We start from the raw sequence: 18,917 nt of genomic DNA on the forward strand, positions 1-18,917 counted from the left end.
GATGTTAGGAAGTGACCAGTGGCAAAATCTAGGCCAAAGAGACTTATCTGTAAAGCTTGGAAACTATTTTTGTGAAAATTATCCCACACAAGTTGCTCTGCAAGGTGTTTGCCAGCAGGGAGAGGTGCCTGCCACACTGTCAGCATCTCCCTGGAAACCTTAGTGCAGCTTTCCTGCTTGGAAGGAAGACTTCAGTACACCCACAGTGGTGGAAATAACATCTGCCAAGCACATCTGAGTGCAGCCCTGGGTAATCACTCATTTCCCAAGCCAGGTCTCTGTCTGAAGGCGTGCTGGTCATGGAAATGCATCCAGGAATTCCCAGTCTTGCAGCAGGCGGCAAAAGCAGGCAACAACCAGGTGATAATGTCAGGAACAATCACCCTGAGAGTTATCCCCCCTCACAGAAATACCCTGGCCAGGTGTCCAACAAAAAAAAGGCCCTGAAACTGTGAAATATTTTCAGATACCGAGAGAAAGGGGTGGCAAAGCCTCTGGAGAGCAGGGCCCGAGCAGAGCAGATGGGATTTGTTGGAAATGTGTTACCTGCTGCTGAGAGCAGGGAGCTGGACACTGCAAATACTGCACAGCCTGTGACAGTGGTCACAAGGGTTCTTGGGATGAAGGAAGAGACAAGATTTTTGATTCTATGATCAGAAGGCTTGATTTATTATTTTATGCTATATACATCTATTATAACTATACTAAAAAGAAAAGGAAAAGGAGAGTTTCTAGAACTTGCTACTTAAGAATAGAAAAGAAAAGAATGAAAACAAAGGAGCTGTCCCTGACTCTGTCGGAGAGAATTCAGTCTTAGATTGGCCACTAACTACAAACATCTCAGATGAGCTAATCTAGATAGACTTGTTGCATTCCACAGCAACAGATAACCTATTGTTTACATCTTGTTGCTGAACTTCTCAGCTTCAGCAGGAAAAATCCTGAGAGAGGATTTTTCATAAAAGAAATGTCTGTGACAACAGGCAACAGTGTTCCTCAGCCAGGGAACACTGGATGGGCCAGCAGGGAGAAGCCTCATCCCCCACTGCATGAACTGTGAGCAGGAACCTGCAGGGTGAGCCCAGGGGGAAAAGGTCTGGGGACAATGGAGCTCACAGGGAGTGCCAGCAGCAGAACTGTCACAGATTGATATCAATTGTCACAGTTTGATATCAAACTCTGTCCCACCAGAACTCCTGTATCACCCTCCCCAGCCACAGGGTCCATCTGAATTGAATCCCCACCAGGGGATACAAACACCTTCACAGGTGAGGAAGGAGAGGACGATGTGCAGGTAACTGCAGTGAAGATCTGGAGGACAGAGGGATCCTGTCTGAAATGTGTGTTTGCTTTCTAAAGCCACTCAGGATATCTCCCATGCCTTCATCAAACTGAAACATCTGTGGCATATTTAAATAAAGAATTAGATCCTTATTTCTATTAAAAAATCTCTTTGGGCCAACAAAGAGATAAAAATCACCATAATAATTTTTTAAAGTATTTTCATATAGACTGTGTCACGATGAAGGATACATCACACCTATGAATTTATTACACCTGAAGAAAACCCACAAATGGAGAATTTCTGAAGATTCACTGAGATGTGCCACCCTAAGTGGTTCCAAAGCTGCTCTCAGGGGTGTGTGGATCATATTCCACCCCTCAGTTTTAGAGCAGGGGATAAGGCAGGCTGGCCCCAGCTTCCCAAACCTTGAGGTAAATGGTGCCCCTCTGAGGGGCCCCAGCCCTGAAGCAGAGCTGATCCTGCCTCTTGGGATCTGTCAGGGGGGTCAGGACAGCACAGACTACACACCACCCACATTCATGTTATATATGGGATGTGTGGTCCCAAAATGGAGCTAAAACTCCTCTGAATCCCAGACTTGGACACTCCTTCTGAATAAAGGGAAAGTGTGATCAGGATGGGAGAGCCCAGCTGGAACCTCATCTCCCCTCCTAGCCCAAGGCTGGAGAGCAGCAGCTGCAGTTTGATGCTGGGAACAGAGACAGAGGGAGAACTGCAGTGGGGTCTGAGCCCTGCGCCCAGGGGTCACCAGAGGGGCTGCCCCCGTGCCCTGTCACCCCAGGGCTGCCTGGGCACACACAGCACGAGGCCCTGGCAGGTCCTGACATGAGCCAGTGGTGCTGCCAGGAAGGGCCAGACCCCCTCACAACCCACAGGGGGCTTCAAGGCAGCACCTCCACACCCCCAAAACGCCTTTAACATGCAGAAGGGAGGAGGACAGTGAACCACTGGCACTGGCTGGACTCTGATGGACCCTGCAGGCCCCCAGCAGCCTGCTGTGAACAGCTGATCACTCTCCACTTGTGCTGATGACCACAGGAATCCCAGCCTGATTTTCCCAGAGTTAAGGGAATGCTTAATATCTCTCTGGACCAGACCTAGTGCAAGCCAGACTGGATGTGTGGGAATCCACAAAATCAGAGGGTTTTGGGAAAGCTGCAAAAGGCAGGCCTCAGAGACAGCAGAACTGTGATTAGAGCCAAGCCGTAGCCATGGTCAGCAGAAAAATTATTTAAAAAGTAGAAAAGCAAGGACAAATAGAACAATGGTCTGTGTATTAATGCTTGTCTAGAATAAGTCCCTAAGCTACAGAAAAGTTTATCTACTGAGATATTAGGGAGTTTGAAGCTTAATAATGGAGCTCTGTGCATTGTGTTTTAAGGCTTACAAGCAGGTGTTTTATGTGAAATAAGCAAGCATTGTTTAACCAAAGGTACCTGTGCTTATAGTGGTTGGATAGAACTACTGTCAATGTGCTTTTGCTTTGTGGGATTGGTCAAAAAACTTTTAAAGTGAGTTGTAGCATTATGTTCTTTGTCTGCTGCCTGGGATGTGAGCTGGTGGCATCTTCCCATTGTCATAACCAAGTAATGAGGCTGATGCTGGAAAATAAACCAGCTGAAGGCACATTCCCAGCAGTCCTGTCCCATTTGTGATTTGTACACAGCTCCCAGCCGGCGATGTGGATGCTGCCTTCTGAGTGGGAAACTCAGGGTCCCAGTCAAAGAGCAGGAGGTCAGCATGAGGAAGGGAAGCAGCTGTGCCCTCCAGGCTCACTGCAGCTCTCACTGCTGCTCTGGGGCTGCTCCTGTACAGGGCTGGGCCAGGAGGGACAGGCACAGCAACGAGGGGGGAAACACAGGCACAGGCATTCCAGAAGACAGAACTTCAGTCAGCCATGACTCAGGAGAAGCCAGTGCCACCCACTGCAGTGCCCGGGCTGTGGAAGGGCAGTGATGCTGTGCTGAGTCAGGAGCCACCCACGTCCCCACCCACGCCCTTCCCAGGGTGCCAGGGCCTCCTGGGGGGTGCCAGGCTCAGCCTGTCCTGAGCCCAGGGGCTGGGACAGGAACACAGCCCTGTGCTGTCCCAGGGACACCCCCTGCACAGCTCTGTGGGGCTGCAGGAGCGACACCACATCCTGACCTGTCACACCAGCACTGAGGAGCTCTGTCCCTTCCTGTCACACAGGTGTGGTGGCAGTGAGCTGGGGTCACCTCAGTGGGACACCAGAGCTGCTGCTGGACACAGTTTCTGTGGATCACAGCTCACCTGCTGCTATTAACACCACAGCACACCAGCACAGCATCCTGCATTGCCCTCCCTCCTCCCCCATGGGCTCCTCCAGGGAGGGGCCCCGTAAAACCCAGCACAGCAGAGACAAGAGGATGAGCCTTGAAAAGCCTCTCCACAAGCACCAGCACAGACAGCCAGCACAGCCTGGCTGCTGCTCATCACCATCTCAATGCAGCAATTGGGCTGTCAGCCCCAGTGCCAGGTTTTGTAGTTCATACAGGAATTGCAGGGCTATCTAATCCCAGATCATACACTGCAGCCAAAACCTAAAATGAGAAGGGAGGCAACGAGCCAAACCAGGGGCACATGAGATAAAGGCATGAAAAGAGCAAGTGGAGGCTGGATTTGCTGTAAGCACAAGAATCCCTCTATCACAGAGAGCTCCCCACCCTGAGCATGTGGATTGTCCTTCCTCGGGGCTCTCCACATCCTCTTCTGCACGTGCAGCCAACAGCCACCATGCCCTGAAAACCACTTTGCACTGGCAAGCCTGCCCACAGCATGCCCTTAGCTGTGTCCTTACCTTCTTGCAGAGAACCATCTGGTGATCAAAGAGAAAGAAAACTCGCTGCTGGTTCCGTCCATAAGGCTGGTAAATCCAGGACATCTCTCCCGTGTAGATCAGCTCCGAGCTGCGGTCCAAGATATCGTCTCCCTGGAGGGCACAGGGAATGAGCCTGAGTAACTGCACTGACAAGTCTGGCTTTGTACAATGGGCAGAAGCAGCAATTTTGTAAGATTTTGGCCCTTCTGCAGCTCTCAAAGGCACCCCATCTGATTTGAGACCAGAAACTGGGATCGGGGGATAATTGTGAAGAAAGGGGAATAAATGAAGGAGGTGTGGATGCCTGAAACGTGGTCACTGCAGCTCACACTGCAATGGGGAAAGAGCTTCCCCAGACATTCCCCTACTCCCTTCTCCAGGTACCCCCAGATCTTGGATCTTGAGCAGGTGCTGGTGGCATCAGGAAAACAAAGCCCCTTCCTCCTCAAAGCCCACCCCAGAGGCACTTTGAATTCAGGCCACCAAATTCCCTGCACGCCCTCCCTTTAGAAGAGCATCCCAAAGCACTTCCCCTCCTGAAATCTCCAGCCAGCTACAAAAGCCTGGGACACACTGGGGCAGCAGCTCCCCACCTCTGAGGCTGCCAGAACTCAGCCCTCTGGATTGCTGCCTCTCTTCTCACTCATCCAGGCACTGCCAGTCCCTTCTCCCACAGCTCATTAGAGCTCCCCACCTCCAAAATCCTGTCAGGACCACCCTGGCTCCTGTGGCAGCCCCAGCCCCCCAGCTGGCCAGGCCTCCCTGCTGGCTGCCAGAGTGCCCTCACCCTTCCCTGCCTCCAGCTAACGCTTGTTTTCCTCTCCCGAGCTTTTTTTAAGGATTCATGAGCAGATGGTCTTGAAAACACAGTGCTCTCTCTCCCACTCTCTGAGAGAACAAATGCAGTCACCCTCCACTAATTGGAATGAGCTGGACTTTTTAAAAAGTTAATTAAAATCTATTTATTAAAAATGGGTGAATTCACCACCACCTGCCCTGTGGGCATCTCAGCAGAGCACTGCAGAAGGAGGCGGGATGGCTCCAGCTGAAAGGTGAGGCAGCACTCAGGAGCAGCACTCAGGAGCAAGACAGAGAAGAACTCTTTTTTTTTTTCTTTTTTTCTTTTTGGCTGTGAACTACTGCAGTTCTGGCTTTGATGCCAAGCTGGAACCGATTTCTGGGCCGAGAGCATCCCAAAAATCCCAGCAAACAGCTTGTCGAGGTTCAGCCAGCTATGGGGGGCACCTAGCTAGACACACACTTCTGGTACTGCTCTCACTTGCAGGTGCCAAGGCAGCCAGGAGTACTCCCCCTTCCTGGTTTCATGGTGAGGATTTCAAACTGCTGCTCAGGTAAATGTGTAATTAACCTCTCAGCATTGATTGGGAGCGACCGCCTGTGTCCCCGGGCCCTGTGACAGCAGCAGCTTCATTAAGTCACTGCATCACCAAGCTGCAGCACAGACTTCCAAACTGCCTTAGCCAGGGCTTTACCCACCTCCCTGCCTCCCTCCTGTGCCTGTGCTGCCCCAGGGGCTAAGGAGGGATGAATTCCCAGGGACACAGAGGGTCAGTGCCCCCAGGGATGGGCTGGGAGCACCCAGTGCCTCAGCCTGGCCAGAGCCTGGGGACCGAGTGCTGCTGCCACAGCTCAGGGGGCCATGAGCCCCAGAACCCCAGAAACCTCTGCAGGAAACACACCAGCCTCAGAAACGGTGAGATTTCCTGGCCACACATGAGCTTACATGAAGAAGATTCCCACAAGCCGATGGATGGGAGCTTTAGGAGAGGGGGCGAGCTTAGGAGAGGCTGGCTGCTAAAAATAGAAAGCCAGCTTTGTCTTTTACTCCTGTGGTAGCATCTGAAGCCTGAGGACACACAGAGGGCTCTGTAAACACTTCTACTTGATTAGCTGAATCCAAACTGTGTAGTCCCTGCAAGCAACATAACCCAAAAACATCCAGATCCGAAATGATGGGATTTGTATTGCATTTCTTATGTGGGGAAAACAATTTCTATATCCAGTCTCTAGGCCAGAAATAGCTGATTTCCCACTTGGGGTGAGCAAATTGGGAAATACAGATTGCACAGAGTCTGGGACTGGCACATGGCTGTGAGGAGCAGCGTGTCCATGGTCCTGCCCTGCTCCTCCAGCCTGGGCTGCTGTGCCAATTCCCACAGAGGAGCCTCAGGGCACAACCTCCGAGCCTCCAAAGGCTTTCCTTGTCCTGACACAGTTGTAGCTCTCTGAAGAGCACAAATTGTCTCCTCCTGGTCCCCACTGAGGGGCTCAGGGGGCAGTTGCAGGGTTGGGGCAAAGAGGGACACTGGCTGCCCCAGCACGCCTGGATCCCTGCCCTAGGCAGACTTCCCCAAACGTCTGTCCCAGTCCCATGCCTCCAAATCTGCACAGAACCAGGAAAAAATTCCTTTTTCTTCTCCATTTTTTCCAACTCCCACAGAGGCTGGATCATCTGTAGCCTTCTGTAAGCTAAGACAAACCCTGCTGAAAAAAAGAGGCTGAACTTTTAGTTGCTCTGACCTGGCAGACGTTCAGCAGAGCACAGCAGCAGAGTGGCCAAGAGAAGCCCTGACTCCTGACACCTTTTCCAGCCTGACTTTTGTCCCATAAGCCTCCAAAAACCCCCTCAGCCCTCCCCAGACACACGCAGGGTTTTCAGAGCACATCCTGCAGCATCCAGAGGGCAGCCAAGGAAAGCTGACTCCCAGAGTCAGGCAGAGCCCCAGTCCCTGCGTGCAGCAGTGGCAGCACAAGGCCCCAGCTCTGGGCTGGATGTGAGCCCCCTCGAGCCCTCAGTGACACACTGAGTCCCCAGGCCACTCCTGACTGTGGCAGCTCAGGGTCAGCTCTGCTGCTGCTGCCTGGGAAGATGTGGATGCCAGCTCCCCAGTGCTGCTGCTCTGTGATGGGCAGCTGGCAGGAGCCACAGAGCTTGGAGAGTGCCATGAAACACATGGGAGCAGCAGGGCAGGGCTGGCACTGAGAGCTGCTCCCCCCCCAGACACCTCCCTGGGCTCAGGAATGCCCAGAGCCCCCCAGAGCTGCCCCCTGCCCCCAGCCCACCCCAGCACGGCCCTGCTGGGCACCAGGGGGGGATCTGTGCCCTCTGCAGCTCCCAGGGAGCCAGCAGGGCTCTCTCGTGCCTGACACTGCTGTTCTGCAATTAGAGACTGACAGGCTGATTAGCACCCGGGGCTACACTGAGATCACACAAAGGAAGGCAGCAGCGAAATGCTGTCCTTTTCAACAAGCTCAGTTTTGATACCTTCTGTTGCTGGGGGGAACAAAATAAAAGCAGGAGAAAAAAGAAGGCTCCGTTTCAGTCCCTATCATGGTGGTTTTTTCCCAGAAGGATTACTCATCAGGCTGCCCTCACTTTGGTGGTTCCAGGCAGCTTCTCTTCGTGGCACTCTTGGATTCACTGATGCAGTATCAGGCTGAGGCCAGTGATTACAGATTACATAATTAAGGGCAGCAAGTCTTGATTTAAAGGACCCGTAAATAACAGGAATGAGAAGAAATTTAAAAGGACAATGCTCATTAAATTTCTCAAAAATATATATATTTCTCTCTTCATGGAAATTTAATACTCTTGGAAGCTGCCATATTGGGCAACCCACGGGAATCTTTGGTAGAAATATCTAAATATCTACACAAACCAAAGTAATCTGTTTCAATAGCAAGTTCAAACCTTCCAGGCTGATGAGCAAGGCTCTGTCCTCTGCCAAACCTGGTTAACTGTCCCCTGTTGGATCAGGGACCTCCACAGATCTCCTCCCAAGGAATGGGAGCCAATTTTTCTCCCTCCTGTGAGAAAAAGCTGGGCTGAAAGGGAGGGAAGTGCTGCTGGAGAGATGGAGAGGGAGCCTGAACTGCTGCAGTGATTGCTGCTTCATTTTGTTTTGATGCAGTTCAAGAGCTGTGTGAAAAGGCATAAAATTGAGCAATTCCAGGTGTGCTGAGGCACAGACCTGTTTTCCATCGCCACACCATCCATACAGGGCACTCAGGGAGGCTGTGCTGAGCCCAAACCTGCCTGGGAGCAGAGCCCAGCGAGATGGGCACAGTGGCACAGGGCTCCATGGGCTCACAGGATCCATCTGGGGGGCAGCAGAGAGGGACCAGGAGCAGAGGGAAAGGCAGGGATGTGCCTCTGAGGGGTGCAAATACAGCCCTGGGGCTGGCAAGGACTTGGGAATGGTCATGGGCTTTGTGGAAAGCTCTTTTAATGCTGCTCTGTGTGTGCAGTCTTGAATTTGTGGGGTTTTCAGACAAAGGAAGGAATGATGTATTTGATTTTATGTTTTTGAAGGTTTATTTATTACTTTATGTTACTATATTATATTAAAGAATACTATACTAAACTATACTAAAGAATAGAGAAAGGATACTTACAGAAGGTTAGAAAGATAATAATGAAAACTTGTGACTCCTTCCAGAGCACTGACACAGTTTGACTGCAACTGGTCATTAAGTTAAAACAATTCACATGAAATTAATGAAACAATTACTAGCTGGATAAACAATCTCCAAACACATTCCACATGTGAACACAACAAAGGAGAAGCAAATGAGATAAGAATTTGGGTTTTTTTTTTTCTCTGAGGCTTCTCAGCTTCCTAGGAGAAAATTTCAGAAAACATGGCAGTGACATGTGGAGCTATTCCCACCAAGCTTTGAGGGCTGCAGCTCCCGGGAAGGGAGAGAGCAGCAAAGGCTGCCCAGGATGCTCTGGCTGCCCCTTTGAAGGCAGCTCTGTGTGGAGGTTTGCCTTGCTGCCTTTAAATGTCACTGCTCTGATCTGAGGGTGTGTCACCCTGAGCAGGGGGACAATGCTGAGCGGGGAAATGGAGCTGGAACATCAGGGAACACTTCAGAACTGAAAAAAGGGCTCGGTGGGAGGTGGTGGAAGCCCCAAATTCTGAGCATTACCAGCTCAAAGCACTGGAGGACTGGTGTGGGCAGCACCTCTCTGGGTCTGTTTATATGCTGGGAATTCAGGTTACAAAATAAATAAGTGACTCACACGTGGCAGCAGACCAAGGCAGGCTTCTCAGGCAAGCCCACATCGCCACAAATTACACAGGAACTCATCTCAGAGTGACTGGGATTGTTCCTCATTTACAGCAGCAGGGAGATCAGAACCTTCCCTTACAATTCTGCCCAGTCATTTCTTGTCTAAAGATGCCACAGCTGCCAATAATTCCTTAAGACTTCAGGCCTGGCTGTCCCCTGTGCCAGGCCACCCTTTCCTGGTCCCACTGGCAATTGAAACAATCAGATCCTGCTTGCAGGATTTCTTGGGGAGAACCTCTGGCTTTGCTTAACTCAAGGATGTTTGCAGTTTTCAAACACCCTGAGATTCACCACCATGGGGCCACACACATGATGAATTTTTATCCCATGGAGGGATAAAAATAATTCCCAAAAAATGGGATTCAGTAAAACCCTTCTGCTTAAAGCAGCTTGGACACACCCTTACTTTTCCTATTTGTTTTAGGATCAGCATTCCCAACACCACCTCTCCCTGCAAGAAACTGTGCACACATTTTAGAAACCAGAACATTTCAGATATTCCCTCACAAAGTATTTTTTTTTTGGTTGGTTGGGAATTTTTCCTTCTTCTTTAAAGAATCTTTTGCCACCATCTCCTGACAAAACATGGGTAAATTTAGAAATGAAAACTTCAGAGCAGAGAATCAGCATCATCAGTCTCAAGATGCTGAGGAAAAACAGACATTCCTCCAAATGAAATATCTCCACATGCTGCAGCATTCAGCCACTGAAATCATTTGTGAAGTGCCAACGTGGTGGGAATTTGGGATTAGCCCTACCTTGTGCCCTGCCTGCATTCTGGGTGGGAAAAGACTGAACTGGTAATTTTTTAGGGTTGGTTCCTGTTTTCTTGGGGTCAGTGCTGCTTCCAGGGGGTGTCAGGAAGGCTGGGCTGTGCCTCTGCTCTGGAGCCACTGGGATGGACAGAAGAGGTACAGAAAGGTCGGATTAGAGCAGGAGCAGGGCCAGGAAAGCTGGGAATTACAGCTGGGATCCCTCTCTGCTCAGGGAACTCCTGGACAGGCCTTGTGGCAGCACAGCACTGACAGCAAACACCAACTGGGAGCTGATCTTCTCCTCAAACCAGAACTGTCCCTTCCCCAGAGCCTGGAGAGGCTGGGGACACACCAGGAGCTCCCTGCTGTACCCCAAAACTGCACAGCAGACAAAGCTCTGAGCCCTCAGGGCTGGGTGAGGAGCCAACCCCACTGCTCCATGTCCTGGGAACATCCCTGCAGCCTCCAAGGGGGATCTGGGGTCTGCAGTGCCAAAGGAACACCTGCACACATCTCAGCACATCCAAGCACTTCCCAAAGATCCAATCCTTTCATTTCTCCCACTCTCTTCCTGCATTACACTGTGGCTCACTCCTGGGTATTTTGGGTTTCTGTGCATCCTTCTGGCTGTTCCATGGACAGCTGTGCAGTGGGGGCTGGATCTGGTGATTCAGAACTGCTTTAGAGAAAGAACCAAGCAGTGAATTCCTCTGCTGGGTCCAACTCTCATCCTCTACTTTCTCATCAAATCTCTGTGACTCTTCTTGGTCCAAAATCCAGAATAAAAAGGGCAAGGAAGGTGTTTTTCTTTGACCAGGAGCTGTGTTCCCATGGGATTTCTGAGCATAGCAGCAGCAGGCTGTGCTATGTTATGAGAAGCTGAAGGATGCTGCTGCAATAATGCGCTCAAAATCTGGAATAGCTGAAAAAAGCCTGGAAGAATAATTTGGCAAGTGCCTGAGGATGGGATGGAGATAAAGAATGGGTACTGCTAAGCAGGAATGAATTATCAAGGACGGGGCTAAATAAAAATGAATTATCAACTGAGCTAATGGAAGAGAAAAAGCAACTGCTATTCCATAGATCCTGTGTGGAGGTCACCTTGGCTTCCCTCTCACACATGAATATTCACTGGCTTGGAATGGATCTGTCCTTAATGGAGATTTATTTACAGTGAGGGGCTGGGAGCTCCTCACAAATGACCCCCATTAGCTCATCCCATGGCACACTCCAGGGCTGAGCATGGAGCTGATGGTCCTGTGCCTCCTGCAGAGCACTTTCCTCGTTCTGGAAATGAGCCTGCCTGGCAGTGAGAGATGTTCCTGAGCAGTAAAACAATCAGACACATTGTCTGTGCTCTCTGCTCTCCCAGCCAGCCACAATCCGAGCTCTGATTGCTGCATTTATGTGTTTTATTGTGTGTTTTATCACCAGATCCAGGGTGATAAACCTCCGTCCTCCATCACAGCAATGAAACTAGCTCAGCCAAGGAGGACACAGGTGATGCACCTGTATTTCTCTCCCTCTCCTCCCAGCCTTCGCAGATCTTTGCCAGAAATAAATTAATTAAAGGATGAATGCTTCTTTCCCACACACTCATTTCCACAGTATGATCCCCATGACTGGAATGTGGAGTTATTTCAGACTTCACAAGTGAGGAAGCAGAAAGGCTGCTCCATCACTCTGATTATCTCCTTGCTGAACACATGGGCTGATGACAACAGCGAGAGGATTTACAAAAACGTTTGTCCTCAATCTGCTGCAAAACCCTATTTATGGATTACTTCCATACAATGATTTTTAAAAATCAGGGACGAAAAGAAAGGGAGAACATAATTTTAGTATGGCTTTTCTTCCAAACACATGGCACAAATGTAGAGACTGAAGGCCTGCTGGTGAGGAATCCTTCTGCTGACTCTGCCTTCCCTGTGCCTCTCAGCTCCTTAATTACACCATCACTACACACAGGGCTGGTTCAGAAATATCTTTAAGTGGGATGTCATTTATAAAATGCAAATAACATCTCTAACTGCAGTTTAACAGTTTGGCTTCCAGTCATAAAGCAATCACCAGAAGGATTTTCTTCATTTTCTTAACCTCCTGCAATTTCCAGGGCTTTTTGCTACGTCTTTCCCTCCCTCCTCCCCAGTGACACAGCACAGGGGCAGAATGCACAAGGGGTTTGCTCCAAGTCTCACCTACTACCAGCACTGCAACCACAAAAGTCACTCCAGGTTGCTAGTGATGAAATTGGAACTGGATTTTCTTTAGGGCACCACTAATGTTTAAGCACCACCCCAAAGTCACGACTGCTCCTTCTCCACCCCAGCCTTCATCCCAAACCAAGAGAAATGAACTACAGGGTTTTAGATAACCCTAGAGCAGTGTGGAGTTTGCCAGGCTGCCAGGGCAGGCGTACTGTACCTCCCAGTCCAGGACAGAGGCCTGCCACTGAGCGATCTTGTCGATGTTCTCCAGCCTCCGCTTGCGCTCGTTGATCTGGAGGGTGACGTTCCTCATGACGGCGAGGGCAGCGGCCACGTACCTGTAGTCACTGCACACAGAGGGAAAGGCCATCAAAGGCAGGCAGCAGGACATGCCCAGGGGTCTGCCACAACCTCACCAGCCCACAGGGACACCAGCCCTCAGTGCTACAATGGGATTTTTCCACCTGGATTGTCATGATGGAGCAGCTCGATGGAAGCTGGAGCTGGGAGCCCAGTGTGGCCTCTACCAGCCCAGCACTTTGGGTGAGCTCTCTGCAGCCTCAAGGAGCCCAGCTGAAGAGCATTCTAAAGACAGGCTGTACACTTTCAGAGCCTCTGTGTTTGGGCCCGGGTTTTTCTGGTTCAAAATGAACATTTAGTAAAGGGCCCATTTAGACAAAGACCAGAGCACCTTCCAAGCCACTCCCAGAGCAGTCACCCCATGGAATTCACTCTCACTGCAGATTTCAGGTGAGCAAATCAAGCAACTCTGGTTTTTTTTTAGCGTGCACGGCCCTGTGAGTGCAGTAACACAGAGTGAGAACAGGCTCCTGCCAGGGCCACTGAGGATGATGATCAGTCTTTTCAAAAAGTGATGCTGAAATCAATGCCATTGATTCCTGCCCTGTGCCTGCTCTTCCATCCCAAGGAGCTGCAACGTTCATTTCCATTGGGAAGACAGGCAAGGCCAGCTGCCACAACACCACCACAATGTATTATTAACTTAAGGGCTGCTATTGATTGCTGACTAATGAGAAAAACTGCCATCTTGGGCAGCTGCAGGGGGAATGGCTTTATTGATTATTGCTAAGGATTGTGCTGGTGACAGCTACAAGAGGGGTGAATACTGGGAATTAGATCCCCCCACCATGTGTTCCCAACAGGATAAATACTAAGAAACAAACACACTGTGATATACAAAAAAATATCATTTGCTCAAGGATAAATAAAATATTATTTATCCTTGCTCAGGTGAAATCTTGAGCTGAGTTTTCATTTTTTCTTAAATACTTATGTCAAAATTCTAGGTGTGGTTAAAAGCAATCCCACAAATTCCAGGACAGCAGGACTGGGCCTTCAGGAAAACAAAGGAAAATAGAGGATGGGCTGCCTGATATATCCTATCCATCACAGAGAGGTCTGGGTGAGGAGGGACCTTAAAGCCCATCCAGCTGCACCCCCTGCCATGGGCAGGGACACCTTCCACTGCCCCAGGGTGTTCCAAGTTCCATCCAACCCAGCCTTGGGCACTGCCAGGGATGGAAGGGATCATGCTACACAATGAAGAACTTCTTGTGCCTCCCTTTGTGTGAGCATCTGTGTGAAGGGAGTGTTGGTTGTGTGAGGCAGGAAAGGAGTTGTGCCAGGGGGACATCAGGGTGGCCTGGAGAACATCCATGAGCTCTTTAGGGAAACAGGGAAGTCCCTACAGCCAGGAAGGATCTGCAGAGGCAGAGGTGCAGGGGCTGCAGGCAGTCACCAGTGATCTCCCAGCAGTGATGCTCATGCTACCAGGGCACTCCCTGGCAGAGTCTCCTCATGTAAAATGTTCCTACATTCCCAACTCCAGCTCCCTTCTGCTCTGGGAATGCTCAGGATTCCAGCAAGCTGCACTTAGGACCTTCCCATATTTAATTAATATTAAGCTGGAGTGGATCTTTAAGAGGTGAACAGATGTGGCTTTGTGAAAAATTCAAAGGAACCAGGCTGCAGACAGGAGGGAGGGCCTGAGCTCAGCCCCATCCTGCCTCCATGCAGAGTGGGACAGTGCCAGCTGCTCATCCTGGGAATGCTAATTCCCTAATTCCAGGGAGAAGACACCAGCAATGTTTTCCTGTCATGCTGTAATGAAGAAAAGGCTCAGGACTGAACTTTTTGGGCTCCCAGCCCATGTCTGTGGCAGAGCTGGCAAAAACTTAGAAGAAAAAAACAACAGGAGCAGAGCATTCGGCCATGAGGCAATAATAGGATCCCATTAACCATGAGATGAAGGCAAATAAATGGTTTGTCAATTCTATTGGGGCTGCAGGGGCCACTTCCCAGTGCTCCATCAGAATCCAAGTCCAGATCCTTGCCAAGCATCACGTGCTGTCTCTGGGGAGCCTGCTCTGGATGCTGGTTTCAGCATTGTCCTGACCTGCTGCAGGGGAAATCCACAGCTCTGCAGGTTGGGGGCAGTGAAAAGGAAGGAAGAAAAAAAAAAAGAGGACATGTTCCTCTGTTAGATGAAGCTCACATCCCTGCTTTCCCTGGCAATCCTGTGTTTTCCCATGTTTTGCCTCATTCCAGGGCTGGGATATGGCACCACTGAGCAGCCACAGGTCTCCTCCCTGTGCTCAGAGCTTCAGGGGTTACTCCTCCTAAGGCAAGGTGAGCAAACCTCACCCTGCCCTCCCTTCCCAGAGCACAGAGGAACAGAAATGGAGTGTCCATGGCAATCCAGTGGCACAGAGCCCTCAGGCTGAGTCACCCAAGTGCTGCTGACCACGGGAGAGCTCCCAGAGCTCCTCAGAACATGACTCTGTGTGATTCCTTAACAACATGGTGAGTTTAGAACATCCCTAAGGGAACAGAAATGTGCTCCCAAAATATCCCAACCCTGGTGTTATCACACTGCCCACATCCCCTTTGCTGTGGCTCCCAAGTAACTCACAGAGGGTCACTTTAAACACCCTCTTGGTGGGAAGCCACATCTGAGCTCCCAGCCAGTGCTGTGGGTGCTCCTGTGGCTGCTGAAGGGGAAACCCACAACCTGTGGGATCCCAGAGCTGCCTTCTGGAACCCTGAGGTTCCCACCAGTCCATTCCAAGTTTGATTTGGTGTTTGGAAAAGCAGGAATTGGATCTGAAGCCAAAGGCTTGTGCAAATTGGTGCCTTGGGGCATTTGGCTACCCTGAGTCACTCAGACTTGTGGGTCAGGTCGAAGCAGATCAATGCATCTCTGCTCCCATCACACTTCTGCTCTAGGCCTGGCAAAAACAAGCCATCAAACACTTGCAGAAGTTTCTGAAACATCTCTGGTATTTTCTGTTCTCACTTGCTTTTAAATGGGTTTTGGAAAAAGTAAGAAAATTGGCAGGGCAGGAACAAATCTGCTCTCACAGGGCCTGATTTTTCTTTCACCTTATTTTCACAGCAGTAAATCCCAAGTGGTATCACAGGCGCTGCTCCTGGTTCACAGTGTCAGGCAGCCAGGCTGATTGTCCTCAGCAGCAGCAAAAGAGATGCTGGAAATTTTGGGAAGCAATCAAACTGCAGGTGCTCCTCTGAACCTAAACTCCACAGCAAAACCATGGATAGGACTGGGCTGAAAAGCTGAGCAGGTTTGGAGCTCTCCCCACATCAGGCTCCAGCTGCAGACCCTGGCCCTGCACTCACTGTGTGCCCAGGGTCTCCCTGGGAGCAGGGAAAAAGCCTCTCAGACCACTGAATGCTAATTAGGTAATTTTTCCAGTGTAACTGGTAGCATCAGAAAGTACATCCAAGGGTAATTAGTTCACATGTCTGATTAGAACAGAGCTGAGTGTGTCTCCATCGAGAATTGCTGCTTGGAGAAGACTGAACTGTTTGCTAACCCTTTGTCCTGCTCCTGTTTATCCAGGATGTCACAGGGACAAGAGCTGGACAGAAAATCCCAAGCCCTGGGGGGGACAGAGCAGTGGACAGAAAACCCCAAGCCCTGCGTAGGGAAGCAGCACTGGACATAAAACCCCAACCTCTGAGTGGGAAGGACCACTGGACAGAAAAACCCAAGACCTGTAGGGAAGGAGCACTGGAGAGAAAACCCCAAGCCCTGTGTAGGGAAGCAGCACTGGACAGAAAATCTCAAGCTCTCTTGGGAAGGAGCACTGGGAAGAAAACTCCAACCTGTGGGTGGGAAGGAGCCTTGGACAGATCCCCCAGCCCCGCAGGGCAGCAGCCCTGGACAGATCCCCAGCCCTGCAGGGCAGCAGCTCTGGACAAAACCCCAAGCCCTGTGTAAGGAAGGATCCCTGGACAAAATCCACAGCCCTGCAGGGCACAGCCCTGGACAGCTCCCCCAGCCCTGCAGGGCACAGCCCTGGCCCCGTGCCTGCAGGGTACCTGTGCTCCTGGGCTGTGTACTTGAGCAGCTCTGCCAGCTGCAGGGGGTACTTGCAGATCTTCTGCACGGGGGTGAGCAGGAAGCCGTCGATGGCGATGTCGATCATCTGCTGCAGCAGGCGGCACGCCTCGAAGAAGTGCTGGTACCTGCTGTCCTTCATCAGCTTGGAGAGCTCCATGCACGCGTCCAGGTGGTTGTTACAGTACTCAGAGTAGATCCAGAAGCCGTCTTGCTGTGAGGGCAGGAGGAGAAGGACGGGTTAGGCAGACACCTGGCTGATCAATGCCCCACCAGGGCTGGGAAGGGCAGGGTTCTGTGGGATCTGTGGGGCTGGTGGGCCAGCAGGGAAAGGACCCACATCTCTCCCCTGGAGGGAGAACCCTTCAGGCCACTAGGGTGAGAAAAAGTCTTCTCCCAGCCTTTTTCCTTGCTGTGACATGCAGATTCAATGTATCCCATTGGCTCCAGTGTTCTGCCCTGCCCCTCAAGATCTCTATATAAACCCCTGCTTTCCCTGCCTCAGTGGCTCCTACATCACTGAACCCTTCGAGGAAGAAGCTCGATAAAGCCCTCCTTGGAACCCCACAAGATGACCCCATCTCTCCTTCTGTGTCTCCTGGATCCCAGAAGAGCTGAAATCACCCAGCATGAGCACAGATGTACCTGTGCTCCCCAGGTGTCTTTTGCAAGACCCTTCTTCAGGGAGGTCACAGCCCTCTGAACAACACCCACCACGACAGGGATACTGGGAGAAACTCCCCCTGGGAGGGTGGGGAGGCCCTGGGATGGAATTCCCAGAGAAGCTGTGGCTGCCCCATCCCTGAAAGTGTTCAAGGATGATTTTGGAGTCTCATAAGTCTATAAAGGTGTCCTGCCCACAGCAGGGTGTGGAACAAAATGATCTTCCCAACCCAATCCTTCCAACCCAAACCAGTCTGGATTTCCAAGAAAGCACAGCCCAAGCAGGAGGAAGGACAGATCCTACAGTGCTCCTCCTGTTTGGAAGAGGTGCTGGGAAAGGAGGGACTGCAGAGAGGGACCTGCACTCTGACACCAGCCCGAGGTCTCTGCAGGTACAGCTGTGTTAATGTGAGCCCTGCACACAGTTGTGCTTGCTCTCAGCTTCAAATCCTGCAGGGAGGGTTTGAAAGGCACAACCCAGCAGAGCTCTGGCTTTTGGCAAGACAAGAGGACAACCTTGTTATCTCTAGAGCTCTTTCTCTGAGCCTGAAGCACCTGGCAAGTGTTTGGGAGCTGGGGATGTTTGAAATTCCCTTTACCAACAGGGAACCCAAGGTACTGCATGGATTTTCCCAGGAACAGAGCCCCAGAAAACACTAAAAACAAACAAAAAACCCACTGACACGCGTGCTCCTCTACCTTTTGGACTGCTCTAACAAGTCTTCTGATGTCTATTTTGTTGGAATGTCCTTTTTCTGCCTTCACTGACCACAGACTGTCACCTTTAACTCGGGCTTGATTCATCTGGGCCATGCAGACAAGGCAATGAAAGGGCAGAGGAAGATTTCCCTGGGAAGGAGGTGGGCACAGCCCAGCACCACAAATTAACTGGGAGACAGCCCAGGTCAAAGGCAGGTGCTGCAAACCAGCCAGTTCCACCGAGCTGTGGTCAATGCCTTCCCAATAAAGGACAGATTCTATTTAGCCAAGACATGCCTGCCCAGCAATTGCTTCTCAGTCCCTGAGGGTCCAAACAAGCTGCTTCTCTGGGAACAGGGATCCAGGGTCCTTCCCATCCCCACAGCCATGCACTGACAGCTCTCTCTTCCTGGAGAAAATGAGGAACAAGATGCTTTGGAGATCTCTGAACAGGATCTAAACATCCTCACCCCTCAGTTTCCCAAATGGCTAAGCAGGGACAATTTATCAGGAGTTTATCAGCCAGCTCTCAGCCCCTGTCTGGTGACAGGCAAGTGTCAGATCTTCCTCCAAATCTCAGCAGCAATTCTTGCTATTGTCACTATCAATGAATTGACAGCACAGCCTCAAGTCATGACATCTGAGTTACTGATTCTCAGCAAGATTTCCTACATCTTCCCAGCACAGAGGTGGAATGTGATGCTGCTTTCTGCAGGCTCTGATAAGAACCAGCCATGTTAACACCTCATGCACCTTGTCAGAGGAAACCCCAATGAGAGACCCAGGGATGTTTAAAAGATGCTGTGAAACTCTTTAGGGATGTCCTGCTGAAGTTTCAGGAATGTTTGTCAGGAGTTTCTCTGATAAGCAGTGAACTGCTGCCCTGACACAGCACAGGAGCTGCTCTCCTCTCCCTCCAGGAAAGCCTCCAGCTCTAGGGCTGGCATTTGTTTGACATTTCCTGCCACAT

General features: G+C 50.7%; 1 protein-coding gene across 7 annotated transcripts in view; it reads right to left on the reverse strand.

Annotated features, from left to right (window-relative positions):
- Positions 1 to 18,917, reverse strand: part of ARHGEF9 (Cdc42 guanine nucleotide exchange factor 9) — a 207,146-nt gene that overhangs the window by 27,157 nt on the left and 161,072 nt on the right. For all 7 annotated transcript variants that reach the window (XM_030967639.1, XM_030967637.1, XM_030967638.1 and 4 more), the window contains 3 exons: positions 16,567 to 16,799; positions 12,422 to 12,551; positions 4,125 to 4,256 (listed from right to left, as the gene is read on the reverse strand). In XM_030967639.1, coding sequence (XP_030823499.1) covers positions 4,125 to 4,256; positions 12,422 to 12,551; positions 16,567 to 16,799 — 495 coding nt within the window. The remainder of the gene's footprint in view (positions 1 to 4,124; positions 4,257 to 12,421; positions 12,552 to 16,566; positions 16,800 to 18,917) is intronic.

This window comes from Camarhynchus parvulus, chromosome 4A, assembly GCF_901933205.1.
Source record: "Camarhynchus parvulus chromosome 4A, STF_HiC, whole genome shotgun sequence".
NCBI classification, from domain to species: domain Eukaryota; kingdom Metazoa; phylum Chordata; class Aves; order Passeriformes; family Thraupidae; genus Camarhynchus; species Camarhynchus parvulus.